The following is a 12424-nucleotide window of genomic DNA, read 5'->3' on the forward strand; positions in this document are numbered from 1 at the left end:
TTATTCCAAAGAGAAAAATGGGGGACACCTGGGTAGCTCAGCGATTGGGCGTCTGCCTTCAGCCCAAGGCATGATCCTGGAGACCTGGGATCGAGTCCCGCGTCAGGCTCCCTGCATGGTGCCTGCTTCTCCCTCTGTTTCTGACTGTGTGTCTGTCTCTCTCTCTCTGTCTCTCATGAATGAATGAATGAATGAATGAATGAATAAATAAATAAATAAGATCTTTAAAAAAGAGAGAAAAATGGTAATGCTATAATGGGAAAACCGGGCAGACAGCACCTTAAAAACAATCAGCCATAATGAAAAAAATCGAAATATATGCCTCCTGATGTGAGGCACTAAAGAGTAATTACTCAAAATTACTTAAGTAGTTTTACAGCAAAAATATGCATAGCTTAAATACAAGAATGAGGAAATATCCACACAAACTCAAATTCAAAGACATTACAAATTTAGCCCACACATATCAAAAATCCAGAATTATAGGAAAAAAAGAAAGGCCGAAGTTCTACATTAAAGTAGACTAAAGAGGTCTGACAACTAAATGCAGTGTGTGATCCTTAACTGAATCTTAGATCAGGGAAGAGACTTAGTATAAACTTACTACATCATTGGGACAATTCGTGCAAATCGAATATGGGCTCTAGATCAGGTATTAATATTGTTTCAAGAATTAATATCCTGAAATAACAACTGGGGAATCTGGAAGAAGAGTATAAAGTCGAACTTTATTTTATATTGTTCTTACAACTTTAGAATTATTTCCACATAAAGTGGAAAAATAAAAGAGATGATGCATGGACTCTTAGCATTGTAATGGAAATGACTGATAAAATCAGTCTGTTTCATCATGGCTTCCAGCCTTCCTTAATGATATCAACAATGTTCAACTGCACTCCTCCTGCACCTCTCTCAACTACCTCAAACCACAATGTAACTAGACCACTGCAAATATTTCTGCTAAGACCTAGATAATGAGTTCTTCATGGTCATGGATAGCTTAATAGGATGACAAGAAAGGAAGATCCTCATTCTGTATCTCCTTGCAACACTGTTGTGGAAAAGAGCTGAGAAAACTATTAAGTTATATAAGAATAAACTTTAAAAAAAAAAAAAAAGGATCTTTCACCTTCCATGGCTTTTCTGGAATTGGTGGATCTTCAATTTCTGCATCAACATCATTACTATGGACCCAAGTATCATAGCTACAAAGGAAATGAAAAAAGGAAAAATAAATTAGAACCCAAATTCATTCACTAAAATGACTTTTTATCAAAAGGTAAAACTGTGTATATAGTAATAACAATATTTCACATACTTCTGTCTGTCACTCTGACAAGAAAACTCTTCTGTAGAGGTCTATAGTGATCTTGACATTGTTAAATCAAAAGTTCAAGCCTTGGTGTGCAGAATTCTAATGAGGAGATCACTGTGTCCTCAAAGCCTTTCCCTCACTTAGTCTCTAAGACAATGCTATCATCTGCTGTTCCTTCTAGCCACTAGCCTCTCCCTAGCTTCCATGGCCAGCTTCTTTTTTCCCAAACCTCTTCAACACTGGAAGGTCCCAGATTTGGTTTAATCCTCTTTGTCTACTCATTCTTTCGATCTCATGCAGCCCTATGGCTTCAAATATATCCTCTTCTGCCCTCTTCTCTGAATGCTAGACTCATGCATCCAACTGCCAAGTCCACATTTCCCCTTACATGTTCAATAAGGCTTTCAACACTAACACACTGAAAATTCAACATACAATGCCATCCTGATCACAACAATGTCCCTAGCCAATCATCCTCATCTCAGTAAATGGCAACTCCATTTTTCCAGTTGTTCTAGCCAAAATCCCTGGGAACATCCCTGACTTCACTCTCAATCACAACCTAAAATCAAACCATCAACAACTTCTACAGTTCATTCCACCTTCAAAATATGCCCAGAATCTATCTGCTTCTGACCTATTTCTGCCCGAAGCTCGAGTCCATTTTTCACAAAGCAACCAAAGCGATCCTTTTGAACATCAAGTGAGTCCACATCACCTAAATCAGAGTAAGACCCAAAACTCCCACTTTACCCCCCACCTTACTTAAAGAAAAGAGCCAAAATCCTTATGATGGATTGCCAAGGTCTCATGATCTGGTCCTATGACTGTCACCCTATCTCCTAGTACTCTCCCCCATTCATGTTATAGTCAAGCCACATGGGCTTTCTTCTTATCTCTTTGCTAAAGGGTTCTCGCTTTGAATCACTCATCCTACTCCCCCACAATTTTGAAATAAGCATAAGATCATCTACCAAATTGAAATTCTGTCAATGCTACCATAGTGGCCAATAAATTATTGTAGAAGTAAGTAATATCTAAATTAAATAGAAGTATGGTAACAAAGCACTGGCTCCATGAAGCCACTACTCAGAAGTCAGTTCAAAAGCATTTGGAACAAACATGGCTCTATATATCTATTACTAGCACTCCGGTAAGTTTTCTAGGAACACTTAAAACATGGTCTGGAGAAAAAGACTTCCTTTGCCTAGTTATTAAATATACCAGGTAAAAATTACAGTGGTGAGTTACCAACTGCTAACCTAACATTCTGTAAGCCTTGAGTACAAAATGTCACAGAGGGGCAGCCCCGGTGGTTCAGCTTCACCTTCAGCCCAGAGCCTGATCATGGAGACCCAGGATCAAGTACCACGTCAGGCTCCCTGCATGGAGCTTGCCTTCTCCCTCTGCCTGTGTCTCTGCCTCTGTCTCTGTGTCTCTCATGAATAAATAAATAAAATCTTAAAAAAAAAAAAAAAAAGTCACAGAGATAGAAGTGAGGGCACAAACTCCAGCAGTATCCCCTTACCCAGGGTTCACATTCCAAACTTGCAGTTATCTACAGTCAAATGTTGTTGAAAGCAGATGGTCCTCCTTTGGACCTCTCAGGAGGTCCGTAGCAGCCTAACACAACATCACAGTGCCTGCACCACTCACCTCTCTTCATCATCACTTAAGCATTATTATCAGCTCACATCACAAGAAGGGTGAGTACAGTACAATAAGGTATTTTGAGAGAAGAGAGACCACATTCACATAACTTTTGCTAAACTATATTATTACAATTGTTCTATTTTATATTAGTTATTGCTGTTCATCTCTTACTGTACCTAATTTATAAACTAAACTTTATCACAGGTATCTACATATAGGAAAAAATATAGCATATATACGGTTCAGTACTATCTGAAGTTGCAGGGATACACTGGGGGTCTTTAAAAGTAATCCCTCACAGATGACGGGGGTGGGAGACTGCTGTATAGTTAATAAAGAAGTGAATAAGCCTCCCTGAGAAGACTCAAACTAGCTACTATGTTTTATCTGGTAGATAAAGAAAAGGCTAGCAAATAGGTGAATATGTTTTTACTGTGTTATTACAAAATGTATTGCAACTATATACTTACAAAGCTTGCTATCATAAATTTGAGTTTCCATCTAAATGTTTCAAACCTTATTTAAATTAAGAGTTCCTATAATATTGATAGGTTTGCTTAATAGTACCAAGAACTACTTGAAGCCTCTAGACTAGAGATGTTTTGGGGCGCCTGGATGGTTCAGTCAGTTGGGTGTCTGCCTTAGGCTCAGGTCATGATCCTAGGGTCCTGGGATTGTGCCCGGTGTCAGGCTCCCTGCGCTGCAAGGATTCTGCTTCTCACTCTCCTTCATCCTGCCACTCCCCCTGCTTGTACTCTCCCTGTCAAATAAATACATAAAATCTTAAAAAAAAAAAAAAAAAAAAAGACAACATGCTTTATTGAAAGCATTCATTAAAAATATTATTTAAAAATCTGTTACAGACAACTGGGTGGCTCAGCAGTTGAGCATCTGTCTTTGGCTCAAGGTATGATCCCAGGGTCCCGGGATCGAGTCCCACCATCAGGCTTCCCAAATGGAGCCTGCTTCTCCCTCTGCCTGTGTCTCTGCCTCTCTCTCTGTCTCGCTCATGAAAAAATAAATAAAATATTTAAATAAATAATCTGTTTGTTCATTTAAAGTAATCAATTATGGTTCAGCAGGCAGATTCAATCTGGTTCTAACTAACTCAACCTGTATGAAAACTATGCATTTACTCTTAAAATTTTGAATGTATAAAGATATATTATTTCCTTCTTAAAAAGTATCTTGGGGAACCCAGGTGGCTCAATAGTTGAGTGTCAGCCTCCAGCTTAGATTGAGTCCCACATCGAGAGCTTGCTTCTCCCTCTGCCTATGTCTCTGCCTCCTTCTCTGTGTCTCTCGTGAATAAATAAATAACATCTTAAAATAATAATAATAGTAATAATAATAGTAATAGTGATAAATCTTTGCAGGAGTGCCTGTGTGGCGCAGTCAGTTAAGCATTCGAATCTTGGTTTCTGCTCAGGTTATGACCTCAGGGTCTTGAAATCCAGCCCTGCATCAGGCTTCACGCTCAGTGTGGAATCTCCTTGAGATTCTCCACCCCTGTCCTTCCCCCTACTCTCTCTTTCAAATAAATAAATAAACCTTTAAAAATAAAATGTATCTTTAGAAGTAAAATAAAGTTACTCAAATAGATTAACTTAAAAAGAGGACACAACCAGACATTATGGGTCAACAGATGATGATGAGGAACACACACCTGAACTGAAGTAGACTCTGATCAACTCTAGATCCAACTACCAATTTAAAGAAAATACAAAGAATGGAAAAACATGTTCAAATACACATTTAAAAAACACCCACATTGTGGTAAACTCTGCAGGACAAACACTGGTTTCTTAAATAATACAATGCATGTGGTTGGGGGGTAGGGAAGAGAGAGAACCTAGACACTGAAAAATGTGTTAAAAAGTATATCAAGAAAGAAAAAAGAAATGTATCAATCACAAAATGTGGTTGAATTCTACTTACAACAAATATCAACCTTACATTAATGATATGTATCACTTATATGACAGCACTGAATAGATGATATAAAGGAATTTTGTTGGGCAGCCTGGGTGGCTCAGCAGTTTAGCGCCACCTTCAGCCTGATCCTGGAGACCCGGGATCCAGTCTCGCGTCGGGCTCCCTGCATGGAGCCTGCTTCTCCCTCCGCCTGTGTCTCTGTCTCTCTCTCTCTCTCTGTGTGTGTGTGTCTCTCATGAATAAATAAATAATATCTCTTTCTATAAATAAATAAATAAATAAATAAATAAATAAATAAATAAATAAATAAGAATAAAGGAATTTTAGGTTTGACAGTGATATTACCTTTACTAATTTATTTTTAATGAGGCCTTATTTTTTTAGAAATGCATATGGAAATATTTATTATTAAAATGTTGTGTTTGGGGTTTGCTTCCAATAAGACTAGAAGGCTAAAAGTGGATAGGGGTATAGTTGAAAGAAGACTAGTCTGACATGAAAAACCCACAATGGTCAGAATCTCCCACACAGCTCTACTGTAGGTTTAAGAAGATGAAGTTCATGGAAGATCATCCTTATTTGTAAGTGTCCTATGTAGGCATAATATTAATTTAAAAAAGACTACCATTTTCACGAACATATGAACGTCCAGTTCATATTTAAATATTCTTTATTTATAGAGAATGAAACATAGTATGAGTTATGATGATCTCAGTAATAATGACAATAGGTAAACAAATTTCCACCAAGAAGAAAAACTCCATTTTAGACATAAAATAATTCATTCTTAATAGTATGACATGAAGATTTATTGAAAAAACAAGTAAAACAAAACAGTAATAAAATAATAGGGAGAAAATTTCATTTCTTGAAGGAAACAAATCTAGATTAGCAGTCTAATACCATACTGAAGGGGTGTTTTTGGCAAATGCAGCAAATATCAGTTTATTAAGAAAAATAATGCCTTGGGACTTTGAAAGCTCTGTAACTTCAGTAAGAAAAATCAGTAAGACTCAAAATATGAGATTAAGCACTGAAACCAACAAGGCTGTCACTATTCAGAAAATGAAACTATATATAAATAATTCTGGCAGATCTCAGGATATATCAACATTACCTGTCTGGGTAAAACCCCCAATGCACTAACACCTGCTTATCTTTTCTCATCACCGGTCTCAACCATTCTTCTGAAAGGGAAAAAGAAAATACTTTAGTCAAGCTGACAAAATAAATAAATAAATAAATAAATAAATAAATAAATAAATAAATAAGCAAGCTATTATTTAGACTTAATTTCTACTTAAAATTTTTGTTTTGCTAGTAAGCATCTCTCCCCCAAAAATATCCTCATAACTGAACATTTTATCTGTCATATTAAGAGAAAATTTTTAGCCACATATACAGAATTACTAATCTAGGCCTATTATCTATTACCCTTGGCAAATCCAATTGTCCACTGCAATAAAATACTCACCCTCCCACTCACCTGCCTGTTTGTCTCCAATTCCATCCAAATCATGATCACTTTACTACTACATTTTGCATGTAAAAATCTCTTCTCCCTTTTTCTGTGAGGCTTTGTAATTACTGTACATTTTGCAAAGTGTAAATCATGCTTTACGTCCTTTTTTTTTCTTTTATGCTTTACATCCTTGATGAAAGTTTTACCATATATTCTTCTAGATTCACTTTCTCTTGTATCCTACAACACTTCACAGGCTGCTACATCAAGCTTTCACCAATAATACTATTTTTATTATTTTTTTTTAAATGGTGCCCTGCTTGTTAATTTAGCCCTCCCAACAACAACATAATCAACAAGATCATATTAGATCATTGTACTTCGAATTCCCTTACCAAAGACAGGTGTAAATTTATACAAATTTATAGGATGATTCTTATTGATCTGAATTCGTAGTTAGATTATATCTACGTTTTAGTACTTGTTATGCTGTGTTTCTTTGGTAGTCTAAATTTAGCTTAGCAAGCTTGTCTCTAGTGCTCAGAGGAAACTAATAAAGTAAGCTCCTTAAAGCCCAAGAAATAGCAAAATAGAAAAACTAAGTGAAACTAGCTAAGTAAAAATGGCTTTTCATTGCCAATTTCAACAATAAATAGCCCCAGCTTTACCGAGTAGAGGCAAGAAAGCCCACATGCCTATGTTTTTTTTATTTTTATTTGAAGTAGCCTCTACATCCAACATGAGGCTCACACTCACTACCCCGAGATCAACAGTCACATGTTCTACCGACTGAGCCAGCCAGGCGCCCCAAGCTTGTATTTTCTTTTCTTTTCTTTTCTATTTTTTTTTTTTTCCAAGCTTGTATTTTCAAACATACAACTGCTCACCTTACTATCTTGAGAGAAAGTGAAAGAAAGAAATTAAGCCTGGGTCCTTAACATGATATCCCTAAATGGCCAAAGAGAAAATGAACAGCAGTCCAGTGGGTCCTTCATCACTTATAATATAGCAATCAACAAAATATACTATTAAGAGATGCCCTTTAGAATACTAATCTATCTTCAAAGCCTGTGCAGCTTTAGAAGGTAAAGAAAAAAGAATACTTGGGTCTCCTGGGTGGCTCAGCAGTTGAGCATCTGCCTTTGGCTCAGGGCATCATCCCGGAGTCCCAGGATCAAGTCCCATATTGGGCTCCCTACAAGGAGCCTGCTTCTTCCCTCTGCCTGTGTCTCTGCCGCTCTCTCCCTGTGTCTCTCATGAATAAATAAATAAAATCTAAAAAAAAAAAAAGAATACTCATCCTTTTTACAGAGACTCTGGCACTGATTGATTGCCTTCGGAAATTTTCCCAGGAGGAGAAATAACAAAAGGTTAGAAATGTAAATCCACATTCTTCCCAGAGATAACCATACGCTACACAGAACCAATAAAACCACCATCGTTTTGAGTAAAAATTAGTTCAAACTGAGAATATAAACATAACTCTCACAACTTAACAATACAGACACAGTCTAACTAAAATATAAGCAATGGGGGGCACCTCGATAGCTCAGATGGTTGAGTGTCTGGCTCTTGGGTTTTGGCTCATGTCACGATCTCAATGTAATAGGTCAAGCCCCACATCTGGCTCCATGCTCAAAGGGAGTCTGCTGGAGATTCTTTCTGTCCCTTTCCCTTTACCCCCCACCGCCCCCACTCACACGCACTCTCTCTCTCTCTCAAATAAATAAATCTTAAAAAAAAAAAAAAAAAAAAAAGCAAAGGATCAAATGAAACATTTTTCCAAAGAAGATATACAAATGGCCCAAAAGCATATGAAAAGAAACTTGGGATCATTAAACAATTAGGGAAATGCAAATCAAAAACACAAAGAGATACTGCCTGACACCTACTAGGATGGCTAATATAAAAAAAGGAGGAAATAAAAAATGTTGATGAGAATGCAGAGAAATTGCTATCTCCAAAAAATGCTGATGGAACTTTGTAAAATGGTATAGCTACCTTGGGAAACATGGCAGCAGTATCAGAAAATGTTTAACAGACTTGCCAATATGGCTCAGCAATTCAATTTCTAGGTATAAACACAAGAGAATTGGAACCACATGTCCATGTTAAACCTGTACACAAATTATCATAATGGCATTATTCACAAATAAGAGTTCACAAATTTACAATTGACTAAACAAAAGGTAGTATATCCATACAATGTAATTTTATTTGACAATAAAGAAAATAATGTATAGGAAGTAACACCAGCAAAGTAACACTACAGGAGGCCCCAGACCTTGTTCCACCAGAGACACTGACTTAACATCAATATACCATCTAAAAAGTCTTCATGAGAACTCTAGAAGCCAGTTAAGGAGTTGTAGTACTTCAGGCAAGCTCAAAGTCAAGAACAGCTACATTGAAACAGTAAGAAAAGCCATTTCATGTCAACCACAACAGCAATTCTCTCAAGCCACCAGAGCTCAGCAGGATCAGGAAGAAAAGTTCAGCTTGCAGCTTCTCCTTTGGGCTACAAAGAGAAGAGTGAATGTGCATCCAATATCCCAAATTATTGAGGCTGTCTGAGGGATTGGTTTGCCTCACCTGACTTAGAGCACTAATGGAACTGACATATTTTGGATGTGTGGTGGTCAATGAGAACAAAAGAAATCTTAGCGACTTATTGTAGTACTAGAGAACCAGTAATGCCATAGACAGAGGCTGAGTCAATGGCTATGATCAGGAGAAAGCATCCAGATCACAATTTCTCCACTGGTAGGGAGAAAAAGGAATGAAACAAACATCCTACGTTCTGGCATTTCTGAGGGCTGCCCAAGGGACAGGTTTCTGTCTCAAACGACTCAAAGTGCTGATGGGGAACCAGCATTCTTTGGAAGCCTAGGCACCACAACTCAAATGAGAGCTCAGTGGCTCCTTGCAACAATAGAGAATTTGTGGGAAAGCAGAGAGACACAGGGAAAGCAAGATATTACAAGCCCCTGAAAGAGAAATCCGCAAACCTCTTTACACCCATAAGCACACAGAAGATGAATCCTCAGAAACCTTTGAAAGATGCCTAGAATCTCCAGCTGAGCTGACTGGTGAAAGTCTTCCCCTGTACAAAGTCAGACCATAAAGACCAGGAGAGGCAGCTCTTCTTTTAAATTCCCAAAACACAGCAGAAAATAAGATACACAAAGAGAAAGGGGAAATGACCTAATCAAAGGAATAAAATTAATCTCAAAAACCGACCTTAAAAAAACAAATATAAATTACCCGATAAATACAAAATAATCCTTTTTTAAAAAAAAAAAAGTAGGCTCCACACCCAGCATGAAGCCCAACTCAGGGCTTGAACTCATAACCCTGACATCATGACCTGAGATCAAGAGTTGGACACTTACTAAAACTGAGCCACCCAAGCCCCCAAAATAATCATTTTATTTTTTTTAAATAATCATTTTAAATGAAAAACCAACGAGTCAACAGCAATCAAAAAATAAAAATCAAGAGAAATTTTAAAAATCCAAAACAAACACAAAAGAATACAACATACCAAAATTTGTGGGATGCAGCAAAAGCAATTCTAAGAGGGAAGGTCATGGTGATAAATGCCTACCTCAAGAAACAAGAAAAAAATCTCAAATACACAGCCCAACTTTATTCCTCAAGGAACTAGAAAGAGAAGAACAAATGAAGCCCAAAGTTAGTAGAAAGAAGGAAATATCAAAAATCAGACCAGAAATAAATGCAATAGATATTAAAAAGGCAATAGAAAAGCAATAAAACCAAGAGCTGGTTATTTATAAACAAAATTGACTCATCAAGGAAAAAAAGGGCCCAAACCAATAAAATCAGACATGAAAAAGATAAAGATAGTACAACTGATACCACAGAAATAAAAAGGAATGTGTAAGTAGCTGTAAGAAACTACTACGAATAACTAAACACCAACAAACTGTACAACCTAGAAGAAACAGATGAATTCCTAGAAACATAGAACCTTCCAAGACTAAATCATGAACAATTAGAGAATCTGAACAGACTGATTACTAGTACAGAGACGGAATCAGTAACTTAAAAACCCCCTGTACACAGCAGTCCCAGTCCAGATGGCTTCAGTAGTGAATTCTATCAAATATTCCAAAAAGATTTAATACTAATCCTTTTCAAACTCTTCCAAAATATAAAAGGAATACTTCCAAACTTACAAGTCCAGCATTATCCAGATACCAAAACCAGATGAAAATGCCAAGGAAAAAAAAAAAAAAATACAGGCCAATATCCCTGATCAACACAGATGCAAAAATCCTCAAGCAAATATTATCAAACCAAATTCAATAATACATTAAAAAGATCATACATCATGACAACTAGGCTTATTCCAGAGATGCAAGATGGTTTAACACCAGCAAATCAATCAGAGATACACCACATTAACAAAATGAAGGACAAAAATCATATGATCAACTCTAGAGATGCAGAAAAAAACATTTGAGAAAGTTCAACATCCACTTGTGAATAAAAACTCTTGACAGAGTGGTACAAAGGGTACATACCTCAACATAATAAAGGCCGTATGTGACAAGCCCACAGCTAACATCTACTTAATGGTGAAAAATTGAAAGATTTTCATCTAAGATCAGAAACAAGACAAGGATATCCACTTTCACCATTTTTATTCAACACAGTACTGGAAGTCCTAGCCACAGCAATTAGGCAAGAAAAGGAAATAAAAGGCATCCAAATCGGAAAAGAAATGAAACTATCACCATTTGCAGAATTCACGCTACTATATTTAGAAAATCCTAAAGACTGCACCAAAAAAAAGTTTTAGAATAAATGAATTCACTGAAGTTGTAGAATATGAAATTGGTATACAGAAATTAAAATAATGGTTTTAAAGAGACTCAATGCACTACAAAAGAACACATTAAAGGACTAAACAAAATTAGGAAAGTGATGCATGGAACAGTTAACAGAATATCAACAGTGATAGAAAGTATAAAAAAGAATTTTAAAAATTCTGGAATTAATGAATAGAATATCTGAACTGAAAAATCCACTAGAGAGTTCAAAATCAGATTTGACCAATCAGAAGAAAGAATCAGAACTCAATACTGAAAGATTGACATTTGAAATTCCCAGGTCAGATGAACAAAAAGAATGAAGATAAGAAAATCTAAGGGACATAGGCACTCATCTAAATAAATATTATAAGTAATATTTAGTCTTCCTCTTCTAATGAATATCTTGATTTTTAAAAATTCTCTTCATTTACTTTCATCTCTGAGGAAATACATATTCTTTCTGCTAAAATCAGTAATTCAACTCGCGTTCTTAAATCAATCCTCCTATCCCTTCTAGGTTTCAACTCTATTATGTGCTTCAGTTTACTTTAGTACACCCAGAAACACACAATAAAGCCAAATCTTGAAAGACAAAAGTCAGGCCACCTGCTGTGTGGCATCCTCCACTTTCTTTTCCCTGTCATACATTCTGAGAAATTGGTGATCTTCCACCAACTCTACAACTTACTCTCACTTGCAAGTTACCAAAATTTCATTCTCAAAGGTTACATATTATTTCTTACTGACAAATCCAAATGCCTTGTCTCAGGCCTCACTTTTCTTTGTAGAACAGTCCCATTGCCAACCTCCTGCATTTAAAAATGTTTTCTATAGGGCGCCTGGGTGACTTAGTCCGTTAAGCATCTGCCTTCAGCTCAGGTCATGATCTCAAGGTCCTGAGAGATTGAGCACCACTTCAGGTTCCCTGCTCAGCAGGCAGTTTCTCCCTCTCTCTCTCTGCCCCCCTTCATCACTTCTGTTCTCTTTCATTCTCTCTTACTCACTCTCTCTCAAATAAATAAAATCTTTGCAAAAAATTAAGTAAAACAAAATGCTTCCCTTATTCCCCCCATGACTTTTAAGATATGGACCACCCTTGGCTTGCCATCTAATTTCATTTGCTCTCCTGATAAATATATTTATCTAATGACACGACTTTCCTTCACTCAGTAATTTATCTCAGAACATCTCAAAGGGTCTTGCTCTCTGACCAGTTTCCTT

General features: G+C 36.6%; 1 protein-coding gene across 3 annotated transcripts in view; it reads right to left on the reverse strand.

Annotated features, from left to right (window-relative positions):
- SMARCC1 (SWI/SNF related, matrix associated, actin dependent regulator of chromatin subfamily c member 1) overlaps positions 1-12424 on the reverse strand; it is a 173290-nt gene that overhangs the window by 113448 nt on the left and 47418 nt on the right. For all 3 annotated transcript variants that reach the window (XM_041762049.1, XM_041762048.1, XM_041762050.1), the window contains exons 7-8: positions 6021-6090; positions 1130-1205 (exon numbers count right to left, since the gene is read on the reverse strand). In XM_041762049.1, the coding sequence (XP_041617983.1) occupies positions 1130-1205; positions 6021-6090 (146 nt within the window). The remainder of the gene's footprint in view (positions 1-1129; positions 1206-6020; positions 6091-12424) is intronic.

Source organism: Vulpes lagopus, chromosome 7 (assembly GCF_018345385.1).
Source record: "Vulpes lagopus strain Blue_001 chromosome 7, ASM1834538v1, whole genome shotgun sequence".
NCBI classification, from domain to species: domain Eukaryota; kingdom Metazoa; phylum Chordata; class Mammalia; order Carnivora; family Canidae; genus Vulpes; species Vulpes lagopus.